Genomic DNA, 24,238 nt, shown 5'->3' with positions numbered 1-24,238 from the left:
TGCCAGTAGTCCGACGGGCATCTATCGGTGCCAAGAGCTACTCCAATGGATCGCCAAACAATTCTGGCCACGGGACAAGTAAAGAACAAGTGCTTCACTGTTTCCACCTGTTTGCAGAAAGAGCAACAGGGATTCCCTGTCCAATTTCTTTTGCTCATCACTTGTCTAGTAAGGACTGCGTCTTGCGACATTTGCCACAGAAAGATCTTGATTTTAAGAGGGATCTTGGCTTTCCAAATCCATCTATAATGGCACCCACTCAGGGGTTTCTCCAGCATTTTATATACTGACTTAGTGGTGAATTTGCCATTCTGGTTGAGTCCCCAGAAAATACGATCATCCCTCTCAGTAAGGGGGATTTTATTGACCACAACACGCATATCTTCCCATTGCTTGGATAATTCAGGGGTAAGCCTACGTCTGAACATAGAGGCGTCGTCAAGCCTATCTTTTCGGTCCAGGGTGCTTGTTGGGTAGTTGCAGATTTCAAACAAGCGCGGATACTGATCTTGAAATGGGATCAGCCCATTTATCGGATCTTTCCACAACCTGATCAAGTTCCCAGCCCCAGTCTCAATCTTTCTGCCCATCATATATATATCTTTAATCTTGAGCAAAGCTTTCCAACAGGGCGAGTCAGAGAATTTGGGGGAAACTTCAGCAACAGAGGTGTTGCGAAGATATCTGGCCCGGACTATATCTTGCCATAGCCCGTTTTGTGTCTCTAATTTCCACCACCATTTGACCATGAGACTAATATTTTGCTTTCTAAGATCTTTAATACCTAAACCCCCTTTGTCTTTGGATCTACATATCTTGCTCCATTTAACAAGATAGTATCTCCTCTTTTTGTTGCACCCTTGCCAGAAGAACCTACGTCTGTGTTTGTCTAGCCTCTCGATGAAAGTCTTATTCATGAGCCACATAGACATGTGGTAGAGAGATATCTGTGTGACAACAGAATCAAGCAAAGTGTGCCTCCCTCCTATTGAGGCACCGTTGCTGATCCAGGCCTCGAACCTCTTGAGGTACTTACCAACAATAAACTCCCAGTCGGAAGATTTTAGATTAGTATAGCTCACAGACATTCCCAAGTATTTGAGCGGGAACTGCCAACCTCACAGTTGAAGATTTCTGCATATTTTTTCACCGTATTTTCATCTCCACCCACAGTGAGGATCTCACTTTTCTGAAAGTTAACTTTCAGTCCAGACATCATTTCAAACATATATAGCAGCAACTTCAGGTTGACAGCCTTATCAGCATCATCCTTGATACAAATGATTGTATCATCTGCATATTGCAGGACCGCCACCCCATCAGGGATGAGGTCTGCAGCCAAGCCCACAATAAGTTTGTTTTTTGGGGCATTTTTGATCATTTAAGTGAGGCATTCAACTGCTAGGTTGAACAGGAAAGGAGAGTGTGGGTCCCCCTGCCTAACCCCTTTTTTGCTTTGAAAATACGGCCCAACACTACCATTTAGTTTGATGCTCACCGTCCCATTGTGCAGTATCTTTTCAATCCAACCACACCAGGTTTTGTCAAAGCCCCGCATCTTGTGGCATTCTAGGAGAAAGTCCCAATTCACCTTATCATAGGCTTTTTCAAAGTCCAACTTAAGGACGATTCCCACTTTCTTCTTAACATAAGTGTAATTAAGGATTTCATGAAGGGACAGGACCCCGTCCATGATGTTTCTCCCTTTTACAAAGGCGTTTTGAGTAGTACTAATGAGTTTGTTCGCATAAATGGCAACTCTACGGTCAAGAACTTTGGTGATCAACTTATATGGGCATCTCAACAAGGAGATAGGCCTGTATTGTTGGATTTTCTCGGCTTCAGAAACCTTAGGGAGTAGAGTAATAACTCCATAGTTAAGCCGTTGAACATCCAGTGTCCCTTGGTGGAAAGCTTTAAAAAGGGCCATAATGTCATTTTTGACTATATCCCAACACACCTGATAGAACTCAGCAGGAATATTATCGGGTCCAGGGGCTCTATTAGGAGCCATGTCGAAAAGAGCCTCTTTGACCTCTTGTTCTGTAAATTCTCGACAAAGATCTTTATTATCTTTTTCGTCTAATTTCTCTTCAGGGGACCAGGTTCCCGGGTCAAGATGAACCCGGTTATCAGGGGCTGGTCCAAACAGCTCTTTGTAGAACTCAGTGGCATGTGCAATCAAATTGTCAGTGCCTTCAATCAATGTCTCTCCCACTTTAAGTGATTGGACTGTATTTTTACGTTTCCGTCCATTAGCAATTTTATGATAATAGTCAGTGTTCAGGTCTCCTTTGAGCAGCCAGCGCTCGTGGGACTGTTGAAGCCAAAATATTTCCTCATTAACCAGGAGCTCATAGAGCTCAGCGTTGATGTCCATTTTTCTACTATACAAGTCAGGAGGCAACATATCTTCTTCTTCCAGTTTCTCAAGCATAGCTAGTTCCATACGTAGTTCTTCTTTCTTTTTCTTATCATGCCCATACTTATTCGAGCCCCAACCTTTAAAATAAGTTTTGATTCTTTTCAGCTTGATGTTCAGGGTATCAATTGGATCTGATGAAGCTACATTTCTAGCCCAAATTCTCCTCACAGTGGGCATGAACTTGTCATCATTGATTCAGGACAGGTTAAAACAAAATTCGCGGGGTTTCGGGGCTTCGCGCCCCTCTTCCCTGGAGGACAGCAGGAGTGGGTTATGATCAGACAGCTCCCGAACTAGTTTCCTCACTGAGACCAATGGGAAAATATCTTCCCAACATTCAGACATAAGGATTCGGTCTAGTTTTTCCAGCGTGGGATGAGTCTGGTTGTTAGTCCAAGTATACTTCCCCCCATTGATGTGGATCTCCCTAAGAGCTAGTGTATTGATAATGGAGTTAAACAGGTCAGTGGCTTTATTGTTCACCATCTTTTTATTCTTCTCTCCCGAATGTCTCAGGATATTAAAATCTCCCCCCCACAATGTAGGGTATGGTCATGCCACTACAAAAGGATGCTAGCTCCACCAGGAATTCATTTTTGAATTCATCATGCGCCGATCCATAAACTACCAGCAACACCCATTGAATTTTCTTCTTTTTGTCAAACAACACTAGTTGTAGAACATATTTGCCCTTAGCACAGGATACTATATCAAAAGTATCTTTCCTCGTACCACATAAAATGCCCCCAGATTTGCCCATAGAGGGCACCCAGTTCCACTGGAATATGTCAAAGGGGTCAATTTTTCTCAAACACTTAGGTGTGAATTCTTTTTTTATAGTTTCTTGTAGACCCAGGAAGTCAAGGGAATGGTCACTAATCATGTCTGAGAGGCAGGTGGCCATCCCTTTCTTGCCTACCCCTCGACAGTTCCAAATGAGGCCTCTCATTTGAAACATTTTTTGTGGAATTTGGCTCTAGTAACCCTACCAGGAGGCGGGGCAGGGTTACATAAGAATTCTTTCTTAGTGTTGTTTCTTTTCTGACTCCTAGTCACAGGCCTAGAAATTTTGATATTGGATTTATTATGTTTTTTCTTCTTAGGTTTCACAGAAGAAATACGCTCAAAAATATGCTCTTCCTGGTCCAACCACTCTAATATCACAGGGGTATTCCTGCCTAAGCCATTTGTCACAGTCATGTTATCCTCCTCGTTATCATCATTATTATCTTCTTTTTATCATCTAATTCTTTTCGGGCGCACTCAAGCTCTCTAATAATGTCAACAATAACGAAATCATCATTGGGTATTTCTACCCCTATCTTATGAGCTCTGCTAATTAACTCATTATCAGAAAGCACATCAAATGAATTTTTGGAGGTAGGAATATTATTACCTTCCAGATTCCTCTTACTAGCCATTTTTTTGGCCTTATCCTGCACCTTGTCCTGCATTCCAGAAAGGTTACGCTTGCTGAATCTCAGCGGGGCTTCAGTTGCTAGTGGAGGAGTGAGAATGATCTCTTCAGTGCTTTTAGGGGACGGGAGTTGTACCACATAGCTGCACGAAGTCTTGATCCCAGGGTCCACCTCACCAGTTACCTCCACAATCTGAGAATGGTTAGAAGCAGCCTGACAGGGTGATGCAAAATTATTATGTATGGCTCTCTTCACCTGAATGATTTGAGCAGTTTTCTCCATGACAACAGGATTCCTGGGGACAATCCAGTTGGAGGAATCTCCCTCGCCATCCTTCATTTTCTCCTCAATTTCTCTCTGTAATGTTTCAATGAGCAGGGAATTGTCCTCATCACTTTCAGTAGAGGGAGATCCCTCTTTATCATCGTATAGCAGGCGACAGGCCTTGCCACCACGGTAAGAGCCCCCAGTATTGCCATGCCCAGCAGACTCAGGTTGCGGCATCCCTTTTTCTTGTTCAGTACGTTTCCTCTTGGGAGTCTGGTATGGCTTGGTCCTTTCATCAGGAATAGGATCAACGGTTTCTGTGTCCACAGGATTTTTAACCAAAACCTCCTCAACCTCATATGTAAACCTGTAGAAACGTCCTGCAAGCACCCCTTCAGCAGTGGCAGGGAGTTGAGCTATCGATCTACAACGGATTTTAGCTCTGACAGAGGATGGGCGATTTATGGTAGACATATCAACTTCCAGGGTAATTCCAACAAGGCCTCCCACATAAGCTACAGTTTTATCACATCTCTTGTTAGGTGGAATTTTTCCGATCTTAACCCAAGCAATCTCTAACAGTCCCTCAGAATCAATATCCTCAGACCAAGGAGAAAACTTGACACTGACCCCACACTTTTTCAATTTAATATTTTCAACAAAAAGAGCTCTGTCAACCTCTCTAGGGTTCGGCATTCTCATGACAAACTTTTGTGGAGTAAAGAATCTAGCAGAGCATCGCCATCCCTGGACAACGTAAACACTCAACTCATGTTCAATATCTTTGGTCTGAGCAGAGCCATCAGTAATGGTAACAACAATGTTGAAAATGTTATCCCTACTCTGCCTATCCACGCTGTAATCAGGAATGTAAAAGAAGCCCTGACCCTTAGTTTGAAAAGCACACATCACAGGTGTGTAATCCCAAGGAAAGAACTCATTGCAGACAAAGGACAGGTGACCTCTCTTTTTACATCTATCACAGAGAGCCTGAGGACACCTAACAGTGAAATGCCCAGGAAGATGGCAGATCTGACAAGCATCACAAGGAGGAACGATAGTACCAGAGGAGGAGTACTCGCGGTTAGCAGCAGTGGCAGTGTTCTTGTCGAAGGCGTGGTGAGCCTTGTCGCTTCCGGCATCACCACCACGCAGCTCCTGGCGGTGGGGAGGAGGTGCCTGCTGCCCATCGGTTGTCGCCGGCACCTGAGACTCCTGCAGGTCGCCACCATCCCCATCCCATCTGGATTGCCGGGTTCGGTTCGCGTGCAGGGCGCCGGCCGCCTCATCCCACTTGTCGTTGGTGGTGGAGGAGCTTCCCATCACCGTCTTGCGCTTCCAGACGTTAGAATCAAAGCCGCGGCCACGGCCACGATCGAAACGCCCAGCGCCGCGCCCATGGCGGCCCGCACCAAATCCGTCCCCTCTCATCTCAACAGGTGGCTTCTCTTTGGATCTAGCAGCAGGATTCGCGAAAGAACTCGTAGGTGGCTTCTCTTTGGATCTAGCAAGGGGATTTGTGGGGGATTGAGAGGCAACTACTTGGGCAAAAGAACGCAGATCGCCATGGATTTTGCCCTCCCACCAAGCAAAGCTAGGACGAACCCTAGATCTGGCGAGAGGCGAAGCGCTCCAGAAGTGGGTGAGCCCCTCGTCGAGATCCAAAATGGGGGAAGGAGTAGCAGCCGCAAGATTTATACCCGCGGTGCCCCCGGAAACCCTAGCTCCATCGCTCTCATGGCGGTTGGATCTCCCCTCGCCTACGTGTCGCGCATCCGTCCCATAGCGGACCGGTCCTTCTGCATAACTTGTTTTGTTTTTCGAGCGAGAGGGTCGCCCTTCTGCATAACTTGCCTGCCTCTAAATCAGTCGGGGGGTCGAAATCCCCAGATACGTACGTACCGTAGCTTGACTTCGCCTTTGGCCCGTCTCTGTTTTCCAGCTCCTCATGCACCTCACGCCACCGCCTTTAAAGCCAACCGCACCCTCCCAGCCCAATTTCCACCGCGTCCCTCTCGGCTCAACTCCCCCGCTCGCCACAGCCCCCCTTCCACCTCTCGCCGGGCCGCCCCTCGCCGCGCACGCGCTCCCCGAGCCACCATTCCGCCCTCCAAGAACCACCGGAGCGACGCAAGGCAGGCGGCCCAGTCGCGCGCGCGCGCGTGCGCCGGCGCAGCCATGGCGCGTTCTTGGTCCTGCGCCCTCCGCCTCCTCTTCTTGGCGTCCCTGCTCCTCCTCTGCTCCGCCCTGCCGCCGCCGCCGCCTCCGGGACGCGGGAGCGCGACGGAGCTGACGGACGCCGACGAGGCGGTCCTCGCCAGGATGTGCAACCCGCGCGCCGGCCCGCGCCCGGCGTGGTGCGAGGAGCTGCACCTGATCAAGCGGCGCGCCCTCAGGGGAGGCGCGCGGCACCGCCACCACCGCCACCACCACCGCCAGGGCGCGCCCGCGGTGCCGCTGCCCCCGCCGGGCCGCGACGAGGTCGACATGCGCTACGGCGTCTCCAAGCGGCGCGTCCCCACGGGCCCCAACCCGCTGCACAACTGAGGACGGCCGGCGACGACGGCGGGGCCAGTTCTTGCTTTCTTGGACGGATCACCGGCAGGCGCCCGGGTTCTTCAGCGAGGATCGATCGTCCTCTCTTGTTCCTGCTTTCCGCGGCGGCGCACCCCTCGACTGCGCGGCCGGAAAGGACTTACAATGGAGGAACGATCGATGCCCGCGGCCAGTAACATAGATATAGCATATGTATAGGCCAGTTCTTCTTCTTCTTCTTCTTCTTCTTCCTTGGAATTCTTGGTTCTTTCGTGTCATTTTTGCTCTAGTCTAGTAGCATAATTTCGCCGTTACCCGGCTCGCGCCATCAATCAATGCAAAGGAAGAAAAGCCCGCAAGTTTTTGTGCCGCCGCCGACGTGACGTCCGCTCGATTGTCAATTTCTCGCTGTGGCTGACGGCGTGGGCACCGGCGCGACGCCACGCCATTATTTTTCTTCTCTTTCACACGTATGATGTATCCGTTCTTAAACTGAGAATGAGGCCAGGCTTGGCGTGCCTTGTATCTGACCAGAAGACGAGGCCATGCGTGCCCTGCCAGCGGCCACGGCCGTGGACGGCGTCGGCGGCCGGGCCGCGCCGCTGGGGTTTAATGTGCGCTGCCCCTCCCTGTGACGGCGAGGCAAGGTTGGAGGAGGTTTAATGGCGCACCACCGTCTGTCTGCCTCCGTCTCGCCCTTGCGTCGTGTGGCATTCATTTCGCTCGCTCGTGGTTACTAATTTCGATCTGCATTGCGAAGTTACAGTGGGAGTACGGTAGTAATTTTGACTTGTGATGATGATGACTTGGTTCTGACTTGTGGCCGTGGTAACTGACTTAACTACCTGGTCTGGGCCTGACAGGGATACGGACACGCAGTGAGGCCTCTGACTTTGGGAGTAGGACAAGTCGCGAGTACTGCTACTGCGCCCACGTGTAGTGGCGCGACACCGGCACCGTTTTCAGTCATCGTGCGGTAAGTGTAACGTGTTCACATCTTTTTTACGGGCATAGTGCAACTCTAGAGATTGGCCAAAATTTCTCCGTCGCGTTGCATTTACCCGTACGTGGTGTCTTGGGATGTACTAGTACAGTGTCTCAAAGAAACTACAGTGTCTCAAATAAAAATTGATGTACTAGTACGTGGTACAGCAAGGCCGACTGCAGCACACATGATGTGCTACTCAACGAGCGATGTAAGTACGTACGTGCAGGTTAATGAGGCAACTGTCTGCCGCGTGAGGATAGTGCAGTGCAGCTCCCCGTGTGCCCGCCGGCTCATGGAGGCATTTACTCGACGGAAACTGGATCGGTCGGGCCATGGAATTAACTCCCAAATCCCAATCCACCGTGCATACCATCCCAATCTTGTGCCGTCTCAACGTACGATTCACTCGTCCGTGGCCGGCCAACAAGATGCGTGCTGTAAGTTGCAACGAGATGCACACCAAGGCAAACGCTTCACTGTGTCCTGGCCGATTCTAGCTTTCGGATCACAGATTTTCTATTGGAAAATGTAACCATTTCATCGTACTGTACTGTATAATCTGGGTAAACTAACTCTATACACGCATTCTGCAACAATGTGGATAAATCATTCACAGCAGCAGCCAGTGACGTTTCATTTCGTGACAAAACTAAGCAGAAGAAAAGACAAGGCAGCGGTTTCTCTGGTATATGTATCATCGCTTCCTTCCGGAGACGGTCTTCTTGACGGCGCCGACGGAGACCAGGAAGTCATCGAGCGACGAGAGGGTCTTCATGTCGTCCGGCGGGAAGTAGCTGGCCGCCTTGCCCATGAGCGACGCGAAAATGAGGGAGAGGCCGGGCGAGGCCGCGGGGCGGTCCGGGAGGAACTCGTCGAGGAAGGCGAAGGCGGCCAGGAAGTCGGACCGGCTCGCGTTGATCGGGGCCGCGAAATGCGCCGGGATGATCCGCCGGAACGGCCAGTCCGCGGCGATCCTGTCCACCCAGTCCCTCACCTGCACAACAAGCGGGTGATGTTAGCATGCCATGAAGGAATGACTGAAGTGTAACCATTTAGTCTAGTGCTAGCTATGACAAAACATACCTTCTCTGGAACTTTGCTGAAAACGAGCGTCTTCACGATTGGTGAGACGATCAGTTTCTGTGACATTTGAGCGAAGCTCGCGTTGGGCTCGAGGAGATTTGAGGGACCAAGGAACAGTATTTGAAGTACCATCCTCTCCCATCCTGTTGGAACATAGACGAGGTTAAAGATAATCCTGTCGATATTGTTGATGCAAATATACAAGATTGTTGGTACATCAACATATGATTTGTGCTATGCAACTAGTAGCAATTACAATGTTGCTTCTATCTGTCACGTTAAAGCTTCAAACTGAAAGTTAACAGGTTTGATCATTGGCAATCTTGAAACAATACACATGATCAGGATTGATGATGTACATATCAAGAATACAATGACAAGATAGTAGGAATGATGGTATTCCTGAACGCAGGAAGATAGTAGGCAAATGAGAAAACCCAATCACAAGCGCGTGTACCCGGCGTACTCTACTACGAGTACTTTCTTGATTCTAGGACATGGAATCGCTGAGGACAGAGATTGTCATGTAAACAACATTCAGATACACAAAGCCTAAGCAACAAGAACATAAACAATACACCAATACTGGCAAGATGACCTTCCTACTTAATGTTGCTGCTTTTCAAATTCAAAAAGGCTAACTGAAGTGAATAAGTTAATACGGCCAAGTTTTAGCACTAACCTTTTTTCTGAGCAGTACATACCTAGATGCCTACATGGAAATCAATCTAGTGTTCTACTACACTACCTTATTCCAAACATGCATTCTACATTTTACACATTCCAGATAATTCTTGTACCGTTGTGATAACAATTAGTACAGAATGGAAGCATTTCCACGATTAGACTGCAGTTAAAACGTTAGACTGCTGAATGTTGCCCCTTTCCAAAATGTGGGAAAAAATAACTGAAAAAAGCAAATATGGACAAGTTTGTGAAAACACTTCTCTGGATGAGCATACCTAGACGGGAAACAATCTTGCCAAGGTGTTACTACTACACTACCTCAATTCTAACATGAAGTGCAGATCTCACTGCTTCCAGCTAATTCTTGTTCAGAAATGGCATCAAACTGTATTTACCTGTCTGCCGGGTAAGCTTGTTGTCCTCAACGGGATCATCAGGAACCTCTCTCCCTTTGCTCAATATCTTAACTGCCAAGCCGTTCTTGGCAGCTGCCAACAAGGACTCTTTGCTGATGCAATCGGGCGGCTGCCGAGGGACAAAGATGACAGCATCCGTGACCAGCAATGTCCTGGAAGGCTTATGGTAGAACGCCACCTCCACATACGGCCCAATCCCTGAACGCACCCAATTTACAGAGGCATAATTATCATGTATAGTATGCATCAATGCGTTCACGACGGTGTTCAGAGATGAGAGTGGGCGGTGAGGAAGTGGGAATACCAACTTCCGGCGAGCTGAGCACCTTCTGCTCGATCTCGGCGGCCCAGGGCGTGGCGTCGTCCTCGTCCTCGAGGGGCTTGGAGCGGAAGACCCCGAAGAACTCGAGCGGCAGGTTGACGGGCCAGCTCCACTGCCGCGGCGCCACCCACACCTGCGCCCTGGGGAACTTCCTGGAGAAGGGCCCGAGGAAGACCTTGTGCTCGTACGCGAAGGTCGGCAGCACGATGTGCTCCACCGGCGCGCCCAGCTCCTTGATCAGCTGCGCATGGCATGGCGCCGGATTAATGTCGAACAGGAGTCGCGCGAACTGTTGCTTCCTTTGCAGAAACTGAAGCGTACCTGGATGCACTCCTTGGTGGGGGCGATGGGGGCGTGCACCCAGAGCCCGCCGGAGCGGAGCTTGACGACGGTCATGCGGGTGTTGGTGGAGACGCTGCTGAAGCCCAGCGCCTGCTCCTGCTCGAACAGCCATACGCTGCCCTTCACCGCCTGCATTCGGAGAGGAGCTCAGACTCCAGAGAGCAAGCGAAGTGAGGCGAGAGAGGATCAGGCTGAGGCGATTGTCTTTTACGTACCTCGGTGCGGGTGGTGCGGCGGTTGAGGAAGGGGCCGAGCGGGAAGGGGAAGCCGGTGAAGTTGAAGTAGAACCGGGACGACGACGAGGAGGAGGCGCTGCTGGCTTCGTCGGTGGTTGAGGAGGCCGAGACGGCGAGGCGCGGCCTGCGGAGGGCGTGGGGCGGCGCGGCGTGGTGGTGGCGGCAGGGCGCGCAGGGATGCGGGCGCGGCGTCGCGCGCAGCGGGCGCGGGGCGGAGGCGACGGATGTGGCTGCCATTCGTTTGGGCGAGCTCGGCCGGAGGGAGCTCGCGGCTGGAGAAGTTCGAAGATGGGCCCGGGAGAGAGTGAGAGGTGTGGTGCACCTGGGTTCGGACGGATGGCTGGATTGGGGGACGCGTGGAGACGCGCCGGCCGTTGAGTTTGCAGATGGTTCTAGGACCTGCAACCCCGAGACTGGTGATACGGGCGATCCGAAATGTGGTGAATTCTCTTCTCCATGCGCAGAGCCGCACCTAGGCTGCTTTTCTAACTACTAGATGACTCGTTGCGCCAATGGCGCAAAGGTCAAGAGGGAGCCAAGTATTGTGAGAATATTTAGACACTCAAGTCGAAAACTAAATGTGACCAACACTCCCTCATTTTTTGCTTGGAAGCCGCCTTTTCTCACCGGATCTAACATAGATACATGATTCTTCAAGACCAAATTTCAAAGAAAATATAAAGCATGCAAGGCTTTAAGTTGTACTATTGAGACCATACCACCATATCTTCATTTAGTTTTTTTGGAAATCTAAAGGTCTAAGAGGATGGTACATGTGAGAAGATGTGAATCCACAACAAAAAACTAAACTAACTTCCAAACAAAAATTTCAAGTTTGGAAGCCACAAAGAAGCAGCCCAGATCTCTCGTTGTAGTGCAGGTACATGTCCTTAATCCTGCATCCACATCCCATAATTTTTCAACACCTAAATCCATGAAAACCAACCGAAGGAAATCATGGCAGAAACATGCGTCGTGACTTACGTCTCCAAGGACTTCTTGGCATTATTGAGCAGGTTGGACACAACAATCCTCGCTGCGAGCTGCAGAAGAACCACACAGGCACCTTTCTTCACCATGCCCTTGGGGAGGAGGGGGCAACACTTGCAGCGTGGTGACAAGGCTTTGCGAATGCCGCCGGCGAGAGCGTGCAGCGGAGGGCGTCGAGAGTGGCAGCTGCCTCCGCCTCGGCGCGAGCGTAGTGGCCGCGCGACTCGAGGCAGCACACGAAGCGGTCATGCTGGAGCATTACGCTATGCACAGATGTGTAGGCAAGTAACAAAGATTGGTCAAAGGGAAACAAATTATCCAAAAGAAGAAATGTTTTATATATTTTCAGCGTACCCAGCCATAAAATCAGATGCTTTTTGATTAACAAAATGAACACACAATTAAGTGGGCATAGGAGGTGTACAATCATGTACTGACAAAAATCAGAGAGGTTAGATTATGTTCAAATGAGATAAATTATCAAGGTTCCAATGATAGAAAACGTTGGGCCTGATGCACTAATTAATGTTATAGCACACAAGCAAGCTAGACATCTTCGTCTGGAGCGAATACTTTCTTCTTCCTATATTATCAAAGGTGTCTGAAAGTATGAAGACTGGAATCAAAAAATAATAGGAGACAAAACATAAGTAAGCACTCATTGCAATGTACCTGATCAATCGGTATTAGGTTGTGAAACAAGGGCAGGCAAAAAGAAATGAAAAATAAGATGATAATTGATGCAGCCTTACTATACCGGCCATTGAAACGAATCACCAACCAAGATCTTTAATTTTTTGATGAATGCTTGTTGGGTTCTAAAGAAGGGTGAAAGGAACCTTAGCAGAAGACGATGCCTATCCATTGGTTTTACAACTTCCGTCAAACTACATTAGCATGATATCTATGTGAGGTTCACGCATTCAAAAATATGGCCAGCTATAATTCTATGGTCTGTAATTCTACATAACCAGATAAATGTTTTGGAATGGCTAAAGATAACAAGAAAAACAAAATTAGTAAATTTCGGCCAACAAAGCAGAAGTCCGGGATTACTGATTTGGTGTCAGCCTATTTCTTAAATCACAAAGTAGCATGGCTAGACAACCTTTCTTTGAGCAAAGTGAGCATAACAGCCACCTTTAAATGCAATTATGAAGGAAAATTGGCAACCTAACTATAATTGCATAACAACTTATTTTCCAGCAGAAAATACATCATTTCATAGGCCAACCTGGAAGCAAGGATTCACCTTAAATGAAGAAGGAAGCCGAACACACCCACATTATAGCAGCAACAAGAGAACTTCCAAGAATTTATAGACTATAAAAACTCACAGAAACTCCACTATGTGGGATAAACTCACAATTGGTGAGGTTGGTGAGCAATTGCACAGGGACACGGTTAAGCAAGCAAACTCAAGAACCTGATTCTAAAAATTGGCAAGCATGAGATATTACAATTGGCGAGTGTGAAATATTAGATGCTAAGCAGGCAAATTCAAGAAGATGATTCTAACAACCACCTCTAGGAAAGTAGTCTAGAATTCATGTAACATGTGGTGTTCTCTGAATAACTGAGAAAAACAGAGGAAACAATAGAAGACGGTAAGAAATAACAACTACCTCTAGGAAAGTAGTCTAGAATTCATGTAACATGTGGTGTTCTCTGAATAACTGAGAAAAACAGAGGAAACAATAGAAGACGGTAAGAAATAATTTTATATTGCATAATAAGAATACTTAATGAAGCATTGGGGCATAAGAATACATAAATGACTCCATGGTCAACTCTTTAGCAAGATCTGCACTTCAATCCAAAAGTAAGAGATGCATGTTGCTGATCACTTGCTAAACGATGAAACATTCATACGGACATTATCACTCACTAACTGGTAAACTGGAACACAAAATACACATGCACGAGGTAATGGCTCTATGGGCATCAAAAACATCACCAATCCATACCTGCACATGAATTGATGAACAAAGGTGAGGACACATGCGACTGGCAAGGTAGGAGGAAGCATTGGCAGGTAAGGAGGGAACTGCAACCAAGGAGCTGAGTTTGTTTGCATTCTCAAATCACCGTGTTGATGTTAAATTTATTCCTGAAGATAGAACTAAGGCATCACAAAATATTTGAACGACTGCAGCGTAGAGGAATCTGGGAAGCTACATCAGTGTTCAGGTTCACCCATGAACGAAATGATATCACCCCCTACCAAATCCAGCAATCAGTTCAGTGCGGATGCACTAAACGCCAGAATCCGAACCTAGCCAAGCATAAATTTGCCATTCAACAAGAGAAAATTGAAATTATGGGCTGGAGGAAGTACACACTGGGATGGTACTTCTCGACCAGCAGCATCACCATGCCATCCCTAGCTTATGCATTTTTTACAACGTCATCTTTGTGAAATAGAAGGAAGAGATTGGGATTCGGCACAGCCCATAGGGCGGCCGGGGGAGTGTTTATATATGCAGCCTCTAGGGCACGGCATAGCCGAGATTACATAGGTTGTTACAAGAGATAAGGAGATAACTACAAATATTAATAACCTCCTAATCTATAACAATATTCTGTTTAACATCCCCCCTCAATCTAAACTTCCCTCAAGAAGGTTCAGATTGTATCTATTTGAGACAAACATTGTCTCAGCCAGTGGTTTTGTGAATATATCAGCAACTTGCTCTTTAGAAGAGATGAACCGAACATCTAGTGCCTTGGCTGCAACTCTCTCTCGGGCAAAGTGAAAGTCTACTTCTATGTGCTTAGTCCTGGCATGAAATACTGGATTGGCAGATAGATAAGTAGCTCCCAAGTTATCACACCACAACACAGGTGGTCTTGCCATGAAAACCCCAAGTTCACCAAGGACTGATTGGATCCAGATTATCTCAGCTGTTCCATTTGCAAGTGCTTTACATTCAGACTCTGTGCTTGAGCGAGAAACCGTGGCTTGTTTCCCCGAACTCCAGGACACAAGATTAGGACCAAGAAAGACAGCAAAACCACCAGTAGATCTCCGATCATCACTGCACCCTGCCCAATCTGCATCAGAAAACAGCTCAACAGCATTGAAGGAGATTTCCTTATAGAGAGACCCATGCTCCGAGTATACTTTAAGTATCTCAAAATCCGTTTGGCTGCTGAGAGATGTACAGTTGTGGGTGCATGAAGAAACTGGCAAACACGGTTTACTGCAAAGGATATATCTGGCCTGGTAAGTGTTAGATATTGAAGAGCACCAACCAAGCTACGATACTTTGTGCTATCATCTTGAGACAATGGCGTCCCACTCTCCTTGGTAAGCTTCTCGGCCGAAGACATGGGTGTGGTAGAGATATTGCAATTCTCCATATTTGCTCGATGAAGAATGTCGTCAATATACTTCTGTTGGGAAAGTACAACCCCCCTGGCGACGATCTCACCTCAACTCCAAGGAAGTAATGCAGGGGACCGAGGTCTTTGATAGCAAAGGAAGCCTGAAGATCAGCAAGCAACTTGGTGGTAGCAGTAGAAGACGAGCTGGCCACAATGATATCATCCACATAAACAAGCATAAACATGGTGAGACGAGCATGATGAAAGACAAACAAGGAGGTATCCGCCTTAGACGCCACAAAACCAAGTTGAAGAAGCCGAGAACTGAGCCTGGAGTACCATGCTCGAGGAGCTTGCTTAAGACCATAGATTGCCTTCTTGAGCTTGCAAAGATGTCGTGGGGCCCTGGGATCCACAAAACCAGGTGGTTGTCGCATGTACACCTCTTCTTGAAGCACACCATGAAGAAAGGCGTTTTGGACATCCAGCTGACGCAAACACCACCCACGAGAGACCGCAATGGAGAGAACCAAGCGAACAGTGACCGGTTTGACGACGGGACTGAAGGTATCATCATAGTCCAAGCCATATCGTTGTTTAAACCCCTTTGCAACGAGTCGTGCCTTATGACGATCAATTGTTCCATCCGCCTTGTGCTTGAGTTTGAAAACCCATTTGCAGTCAATTACGTTGACATGAGAAGGTGGTGGAACCAAAGACCAAGTGCCATTGTGATGAAGAGCCGCAAGCTCGAGTTGCATGGCCGCACGCCACGCGGGAGAATGGAGAGCTTCACGATGATCAGAAGGTTCCCGTGAGGCGAGAAACGCACGTCGAGACGAGTCATACATGACCGTGCCATCGGTACGTTGCATGGTCTTGCGGGTGTTGTCACATAGGCGAGTCACCATGGGGTGGCCGGGCGGAGCATCGGATCCGCGCGGAGCAGAAGATCCAAGCGGGGGATCCTCTTGGGATCCCGTACCAGCGGCAGAGCGAGCGGGGCCGAGATCCGCCTGGGATCCCGAGTCAGAAGCTGGTGGGGCGGCAGGAACTGCTGCGGCAGCCCGCCCGAAAGCCACATGTGGCTTGGCCAAAGGCATGTCGGGCTGGAGGGAGGTCGGCCCAGATGTGGACCCCGCCACTGGCGCGGGTGAAGCCGCGGGTGCGGGTTGAGGAGAGGCCGGCCCGTCAGTAGGTGCCACGTGGCCCGCTGTGGAGGCCGCGGCACCGCCGCTGCCTGTCGCGGGGGAAGACGCGTCGCTGTCCGCCGACAGCGCGGGATCCAAGACCGGATCAGTCTTGGATCGGGCACCAGGATCCTCCTGGGATCCCATGGTGGTTTCGCCTGGGATTTTCTGTGCCGTAGGAGATCCTGCATCCAAGTTAGCATGCAAACCAGGTGTACAATAGTTCATGTGGTCATGCGGAAATAATAATATGGCATGTTCGGCTATCCTGGGTGGTATGGGAGAAGGGAGAGGACTAGAGAATGGAAAAACCTTTTCGTCAAATATGACATCGCGAGAGATGTACACGCGGGCAGTTGGCAAGTGTAAGCACTTGTAGCCCTTGTGACGAATGTTGTACCCAACAAAGACACACTGTTGAGATCGAAAAGCTAGTTTGTGTGTGTTGTACGGGCGTAAGTTGGGCCAACACGCGCATCCAAACGTACGAAGAGATGTATAGTCAGGTTTGGTGTTAAACAGTTTTTCCATACGACTTGTGTTGCCAATGACACGACTAGGAAGTCTATTTATGAGGTAGCAAGCTGAAAGATATGCCTCATCCCAAAAACGAAGAGGCATAGACGCATGAGATAACAGAGATAACCCCATGTCAACAATGTGGCGGTGTTTTCTTTCGGCAGAACCGTTCTGTTGATGTGTATGTGGACAGGAAACATGATGCATAATACCAAGTTGGCGAAAAAAGGTGTTGCTGAGTTTCTCGTACTCACCACCCCAGTCGGACTGAACACATAGGATTTTGCGAGACAAGAGGCATTCAACGTGAGCAAGAAGATCACGAAAGACATCAAACACATCACATTTCCGTTTGAGAAGATAAATCCAAACAAACTTACTATAATCATCAATGAACGGGACATAGTACTGGAACCCGCCAGAAGAGGTTTTGGCAGGTCCCCACACATCCAAAAAAATAAGTTCTAAAGGAAAGGAAGAAACACTCGATGATCTAGGGAAAGGTAGCTGGTGTGCTTTGCCTTGCTGACAAGCATTACACACATGGGTCAAAGACCGACTAGATGAAGCTAGCTTATTTGAAGATAAAACTTGCTGAACAACTTGCGTGGAGGGGTGGCCAAGTCTTGCATGCCAATGTTCAGCAGATAACCTAACCGAAGACAAAGCACGAGGAGGTGATGGCCGAATGGGATAGAGCCCATTCTCACATCTGCCTTGAAGTAGAACCCTCTTGGTGATCAAATCCTTCATAAGAAAATGAGTAGGGTAGTACTTTAGATAAGCATGATTATCAACGGCAAGGCGATTAACGGAAAGCAGGTTTTTGTCACCATTAGGAACATGCAAGATATTACGAAGTTTCAGATTGGCAGAGGGAGTAGGAAGGATTGCATGACCACGATGAGCTATGTGCAAACCTGAGCCGTCGGCTGTGTGGATGCGATCCCTCCCTGGATACTTCTCCCGGATCGTGAGGCAATCGAGGTCGTCGGTGATGTGGTCGGTGGCGCCGGTGTCAGTGAACCAGGCGGGATCTCCTAAGATGGAAGGAGGAGATGCAGCAGCGAGACCAGCCATCTTGATTCTTGGGGTTGAAAGGCGTGGTTGTAGCGCTGGCCGCACTCCCAGGCATAGTGCCCAAGGCCACGGCAGAGCTGACACTGGACGCGGTTGTCACCACGATCGCCGTAGTCGCCGCGGTCCGCCGCGGTTGCCACCGAAGTCGCCTTGCTGGCGCGCACCACCACCGCCACGGTTTCCGCGGTCACCTCCGCAAGAGTTGTTGTAGCCGCCGCGGTCACCGCCGTTGCCGCGACCATTGCCGCGGTAGTTTCCCTTGCCCCGATTGGGAGGGTTGTTGTTGGTGTTGCCGTTGGAGTCCCGAGCGACGTAGTTGATGGAGGAGCCGCTGGGATGAAGGCGAGCGGCGTTGTACTCACGACGGCGCTCGAAGGCGATGGCGTGGGAGTAAAACTCCCCAAGAGACATGCCATCAAGACGAGTCATGGCAGCAGTGATGAGTGGCTCGTAGTCGCTGTCGAGACCGGTGATGACGGCGGTGATGATGTCCTCATCACGCATGGCACGGTCGACGGCAGCAAGTTGGTCGGCGTTGGCGCGGATCTTGGCGAAGTAGTCCGCCATGGAGAGGTTGCCCTTCCGGAAGACCGCCATGTCCAGCTTGATCTGGACGATGCTGGCACGGCAGTGGATGTTGTACATCTCCTCGACATGCGCCCAGATGGCGCGAGAGGTCTCAAAGCGATGCACCTGCTGCAGCACTTCATCGGAGAGAGAAGCGAGGAGGTAGCTGAGAACAATCTGGTCCTGACGGTACCAGTTTGCATATGCAGGGTTTGGAGCGCGCTCACCCTTGTCATCGGGTTCCAGGAGCTTGGCAGGGGCTGGGAGTGTGCCGTCGACGTAGCCCGTAGCTCCGGCGATGCGCAGAGGAGGAAGAACCTGAGCTCGCCATAGGAGGAAGTTGGAGGTGGTGAGCTTGGCGATGATGAGGCTGGCAGAAGGCGGAGGGACGGCGGACGCCGGCGGCCCGTTGAAGGCGGCGGGCAGGGATAGGGTTGTGAGAGCAGCGGAGGAGGAAGCGGAGGCCGTCGGGGAACCCATCTTGCGATTAAGCGGGATGGCCTCATACCATGTGAAACAAAAGGAAGAGATTGGGATTCGGCACAGCCCATAGGGCGGCCGGGGGAGTGTTTATATATGCAGCCTCTAGGGCACGGCATAGCCGAGATTACATAGGTTGTTACAAGAGATAAGGAGATAACTACAAATATTAACAGCCTCCTAATCTATAACAATATTCTGTTTAACAATCTTCAAACAGTAGCTAGCATGTGCAGTTTGGCAAGGAATGAATAGTCTGCATGTGGTGATCTGCACATATTATGAACATACATACTAAGGCTTTAGTTCAAATAAATTAGTCCTATTGAATTAGTAATGTACTGTGCTGATTATTAGTCCGACCATGCAAGTACAAGAAAATCAATACAGTGGTGCAAGGTCATACAAGAAAACTGGTCCTACAAAACTAATTCTTTTAGTGTTCAGAATTTATCACCTCAAATTTGTTAGAACCGTACATGCCAAAAACATTTTCTGCAAATACAATATATGCAGAACTTGGTTCTGTTTACAGTACACATGCCTACAAGCTTAGCTGCTTCAGTTCGCTGGAAATTACCTAGTCAGTCATGCTCCTTTAGTTCTACAAAATTAACATATACTGAGATCTGTTCAAGCTCCTTCTTAAAAAATAGCTATATTAGACAGTTCCCAAATTCAACAAAAGGTGGGTTCAGCCATGCGTACTATCAAAGACCTGACCACTTGAATTTAAAGCAAGATGACAGTTTTATGTACGACCAAATAAGGGCGCAGGTGACAAGATCTCTGCAAAAATCAATCCATTCAAATGCATTTGAGATCAAAATACATCATGCAGGGACAAATGATATTAGTTACGCTGTCGTTATCCTACTTTGTTTCTTGAGCAGCGACTCAATTAATATTCTCACTGATCCAGTTTACTCAAGAACTTTTGAACCAGTTCCAGGACTCCTATGGACTAAGGTACTCTAGCTGCTTGGATCTTTCATAGGATCTAATTAGAACCAATTCTATGGGTGGTTTATCTTTTTAGAACTATTAGCATTCACTCAGTGGAGAAGTGCAAGCAGGAGCTGACTTCAGTTGGAATAAGTGTGCTAGAAAATGTGGCCAATAGATTGTACGTCGGCAAAGTACGAACTGAAACACTTGAGGAACCCAGTGTTAAAAGTGGATGTTAAATTCAGACCTTATCAATGCAGGGTGTGAATCCCAAACACTAAACACGATATGCAGGCATAAAAAGAAACAAATAATCTTTAGATTCTCCCCTGCAAAATAGTAAAATAATAACATTTTGATTCCTGGACAACTCCTTCCTCCAAATCACATTCAGGTGACCCTTCTCCACTCTCAAATCCTCCTTCTAGGGCCGAAGATTTGGAGGGCCGCATCTCAGATTCTCAAATAGATAATAGAGCAAGTAGAAACCAATCCAATCCAATCCTCCTGCAGCAGCAGAGAGGGAGCTGCATGAGCGCGAACACGAACAGAGGGCATCTCATATTCCTCAAATAGATAATAGAGCAAGTAGAAAACAATCCAATCCAATCCTCCTGCAGTAGCAGAGAGGGAGCTGCACGAGCGCGAACACGAACAGAGGACAACAACCATCCGCTTGTGTGAGAAATCTGAATCAGAGGACCAAATCGAATAGAGACAGACGCGTGGAGGAGGTGAAGAGGGACGAGAGGGCACCTTGACGAGCTCCGTGGCGTCGACGTCCCGAGAAGAAGCACACGGACGGGGGACGGCCGGTGGGCGGAGCGATCGCTCACGGACAGGAAGCTCAGGCGCAGGCTCAGCGGCCTCGCGGCGCCGACGAGGGGAGGAAGTGGCAGCTGACGCCGGCCATCGTCGTGGCTCTCCCTGTCGACTGCCGCTCGCTTCTCCCCACCGCTTCCCGTTGTCCACCCCGTCGTGGCTCTCCGCCTCTCCCTGCCGGCTGCCGCTCGCTTCTCCCCACCGCTTCCCGTTGTTCACCCCTGCTCTCAATGGAGATGACCTGAGCCCGATCTGGACCAGGCGACGTCGAAGGAGGAGGGAGGTGGAGGGGCTACGCCGAGGGAGAGGAAGAGGAAGAGAAGGAGGCGGCGGGAGGAAGCGAGCGCTCGGGAATAAAAGGAGACGTGGCCACGGCCGCTAGTTGGGCGCACTGGCTCATCCTTTATATGTTCAATGAATGTTACATCATAATTTCTGTTGATTCGATTTTGGCCCTGTTTGGATCCCTAAGTTAGAGTTAGTTTTAGTTAGTTGAGGCTCAAATAACCCAAAAGTATACAAACATGATGGGTTAGTTTGGGTTAGTTGGATCTAATCCACACCAAAAAACTAGCCCACACTAGAGGAGCTTATTTGGGTTAGTTCTCCTGGGCCCACTAGAAAAAATATTAAAAAAAGTTACCCCTCCCATCCAAACAGGGTCCAAAGTAGTCAAATGATTGAGAAAAAATATTTATTATCAATCTAACTCTATCATCCAAACAACTTTTTGGTTAGAGTTAGTTCAAGGTTAGTTCAGGGTTAGAATCTAACTCTAACCTCTAACTGAGTTAGAGTATCCAAACTGGGCCTTTGTAACTATGAATGTAGCAGAACTGATGGTACTCTTGTGCATAAATTATGATGTGACAGAAATTATGATGTAACATTCATAGCTGACTGGATTTTAGGTTTTAACTTTTTTGCAAACTTGGTAACTATGAATGTTACATCATAATTTCTGTTATATACCAACACCTTGTGCATAAGCTCCTCAAATTTGTGATGATACTCTTCTACTATAGTAGTCTATCTAATGCATTCCAAACTTTCTAAATGCCTATGATACTTATCTCTATCAACTTTTTGAGAAATAGCAACTGTTAATTCTTCCCAACTATCAATGTTATGCATAGCTTCATAAGTTTGTAACCACAAAGCAACATTGCCTCTAAAATGCAGAGCTGCAAAACTGGCCCAAGTAACATGTGGCAAAGATACACAATGAAGTACTTTTCGCCCAAGTTTTCCAACAAACAGGATTTTAACCATCAAATTTTGGGAAATCAATTTTATGCATATGTCCACCAGGATTTCCCGAACGAAATCCAGACCCAAGAGTGTGATTACACGAATAAGCACCGGCCTCCAATTCAAACTGAACTAACGTGCGAGGGGAATTTTGCTTACCCCTGACCAGGGCAGGCACACGGCCGTTGTTGGTCATGACGAGACCCAAGACGCGGTCGATAGGCCGAAGCCAGGGATTGACTGATACAAGTGTCGTGTGGTCTGAGGGGTCACCGACATCAAAGAAGAGGATTATAGTGATGGTCGCGGTGCCAGACCCGTACAAGGTTCTCACACAGGATGACACGGTAGCATGACACCAGCCGTGGGTGGCGGTCGAAGATGGTTCGATCACAAGGAAGACAATGGCGGAACAATTGATTGGTGTCAATAAAATTTAGGTAACCAAAGAACAAAGAGGGCCATAGAATTGCATCAAAATTTGAAGTGTACAAGCTATGTACATTGTGGTGGTATGATTGATGGCAAATTATTCAATTATCAATATACATATGGGGGAATAGGGTATACCTCTGCGGTCGTCTGATCGGGCGCTTAACGAGGACGCGACTAGTGGGACTGTGGGAGATGCTCATGATGCATAAATGCCTCCGTGCGTGTGTTAGAGGGTCTAGAGACCGGACAACCAGAGAGCGGAGGCCCAAAGTTCGTCGGGCATTAGTTCCTTGAGATATGTTGGCATGAATTACCAAAATCCACCTAAGCGGTTAGATGCACTTCCACTCTCATTTTATAGCCATGGGTTTTTGCCATTACCATCTGTTCTATTGACAGGAATACCATTTCTCAACCTAGCGGTTGTAGGTGATAAGGGATCCCTATTTTCTTGAAAGAAACACCTGTTTTAATTTATCCAAGTATTTCTCTTCCAATTCAATATCAGAATTATCACCATTAGAACATAACTCAATTAAAACTGCATCACCAGTATCAACAGGACATGTTGTGCTATTGAATTGCTTTTTTCAAACAAAGTGTCTTTTCTAGACACGTGTCTAGCCTATCATTTCCTAATTTTCTCATAATGTCAATATTGTAACTAATCATATACATAGTGCATCCCAAATCAATTCCAATGCAAGAAGACATGGTTTAGGTTTTGTGTCCAGTTGACGAAGAGGAGATGGCGGCGGCTCCCTGAAGATGGAATAAGGTTTTCCCCACCTAGCCCTCGCCCCACTGATGCGTCTAGCATCGTCGTTGGGTGTGTGAAGGTGTGTCTCCGACGGATTTGTCCTTGATGGATTTGCTCGGATCTGGTAATAGTTCATCTACGTTCATGTGGCTTCTGGTTGGATCCTTTCGGTCTATGCTATTCTTCAACGGTACCGGTTGTTGTACTAGTGCGTTGGTCCTATAGGGCCTTAGCACGACGACTTCCCGACTGCCTACTACAACAAATTTTACCTGGCTCCGGCAAGTGAGAGGCGATGACGGTGGCGCGCTTTCGGCTCACTTTAGTGTCTGTAGTCGTCGTTAGCTAATCTATGAATCTGAATATATATTTTATTATTTTTGGTGTTTGATGTATTGTGTGTCAAGATTAAAGATGAATAGATCAGAAAGGAAAAAGATGGTCCACTGCAAGAAATAATTTCTTCCGAGACAAAGAGAAGAGGGGAAGACACGTATTGCATTAGATTTCTCAAAATCAGAATGTTTGAGAAAATGTTCAGAATCATCCAAAATGTGAAGAAAAGTAAGGATCCCTATAGGAATTTCCAAAGGTAAAAAATCTTACAACCCCAAAGGCATCGTAAAGCAAATCCTTATCGGACATGGAATTCGTGCGGAAGTCCTTTGTTTACAACGGCCGGGGCGGCACGCCACCGTTGCAATTGCAATACAGGCAGCCGAAATGGCTCAGTGCAGACGACGACGCGGTGCGCGTCCCAAAAGGCCGAAACCCAGGTGCGCGAGAGCGACGCGGTTATCGCCAACGTCGTCGAGCCCCGCCGCGCGCTTTCACACGGACACGGTGGTGCGCTCAAGTGGTAGTACGTGCTTTCTGTTCTGGTGACGCCCTCGTACGTACGCGACCGCGAGGCTGCTCGCTCCCTTCCTTTGCGTGGAGTATCATGACTTCGCATGACTATCATTTGACGGTACTCTCTTCGTTCGAAAATACTTATCGTAAAAATGAATACAAATGTATATATATAACTAAAATACATCTAGATACATCCATTTCTCGGACAAGTATTTATGGACGTAGGAAGTATATATCTAGCCAAAGCAACTAACTGTTAGAAACAATACATAATTTGTCATCAATTTAATTCCTT

At 48.1% G+C, this 24,238-nt stretch overlaps 2 protein-coding genes and 1 long non-coding RNA gene across 3 annotated transcripts; 1 reads left to right on the top strand and 2 right to left on the bottom strand.

Moving 5' to 3' along the window:
* Positions 1-5,847: 5,847 nt before the first annotated feature.
* Positions 5,848-7,015, top strand: LOC123042386 (translation initiation factor IF-2). Its single transcript, XM_044464876.1, has 2 exons — positions 5,848-5,903; positions 6,086-7,015. Exons 1-2 carry the CDS (start codon positions 5,848-5,850, stop codon positions 6,840-6,842), a joined length of 813 nt encoding a protein of 270 aa, XP_044320811.1. The 3' UTR covers positions 6,843-7,015.
* Positions 7,016-8,086: 1,071 nt separating this feature from the next.
* On the bottom strand, positions 8,087-11,031 carry LOC123062671 (uncharacterized). The gene is made up of 6 exons (XM_044486300.1): positions 10,699-11,031; positions 10,463-10,612; positions 10,124-10,382; positions 9,799-10,017; positions 8,717-8,859; positions 8,087-8,627 (listed from the first exon to the last, which is right to left on the bottom strand). The coding sequence occupies exons 1-6, from the start codon at positions 10,954-10,956 to the stop codon at positions 8,328-8,330; spliced, it is 1,329 nt and encodes a 442-aa protein (XP_044342235.1). The 5' UTR covers positions 10,957-11,031; the 3' UTR covers positions 8,087-8,327.
* Positions 11,032-11,426: 395 nt separating this feature from the next.
* LOC123172736 (uncharacterized) lies at positions 11,427-14,790 on the bottom strand. Its single transcript, XR_006485705.1, has 2 exons — positions 11,704-14,790; positions 11,427-11,615 (listed from the first exon to the last, which is right to left on the bottom strand). It is a non-coding gene; the product is annotated as an uncharacterized lncRNA (long non-coding RNA).
* Positions 14,791-24,238: the final 9,448 nt, after the last annotated feature.

The sequence above is a fragment of the Triticum aestivum genome, chromosome 1A (genome assembly GCF_018294505.1).
Source record: "Triticum aestivum cultivar Chinese Spring chromosome 1A, IWGSC CS RefSeq v2.1, whole genome shotgun sequence".
Taxonomy (NCBI): domain Eukaryota; kingdom Viridiplantae; phylum Streptophyta; class Magnoliopsida; order Poales; family Poaceae; genus Triticum; species Triticum aestivum.
This window is presented reverse-complemented; position numbering and strand designations above follow the sequence as displayed.

Bases quoted from the DNA above. Each gene is read 5' to 3' on its own strand.
- LOC123042386 (XM_044464876.1), top strand. From the start codon at position 5,848: ATGGCGGTTGGATCTCCCCTCGCCTACGTGTCGCGCATCCGTCCCATA. The intron at 5,904-6,085 runs GTCCTTCTGCAT...CCGCCTTTAAAG, and splicing joins ATCCGTCCCATAGCGGACCG to CCAACCGCACCCTCCCAGCC.
- LOC123062671 (XM_044486300.1), bottom strand. From the start codon at position 10,956: ATGGCAGCCACATCCGTCGCCTCCGCCCCGCGCCCGCTGCGCGCGACG. The intron at 10,018-10,123 runs GTATTCCCACTT...GGGTGCGTTCAG, and splicing joins GCTCAGCTCGCCGGAAGTTG to GGATTGGGCCGTATGTGGAG. The intron at 8,860-9,798 runs GTAAATACAGTT...ATGTTCCAACAG, and splicing joins CAAGCTTACCCGGCAGACAG to GATGGGAGAGGATGGTACTT.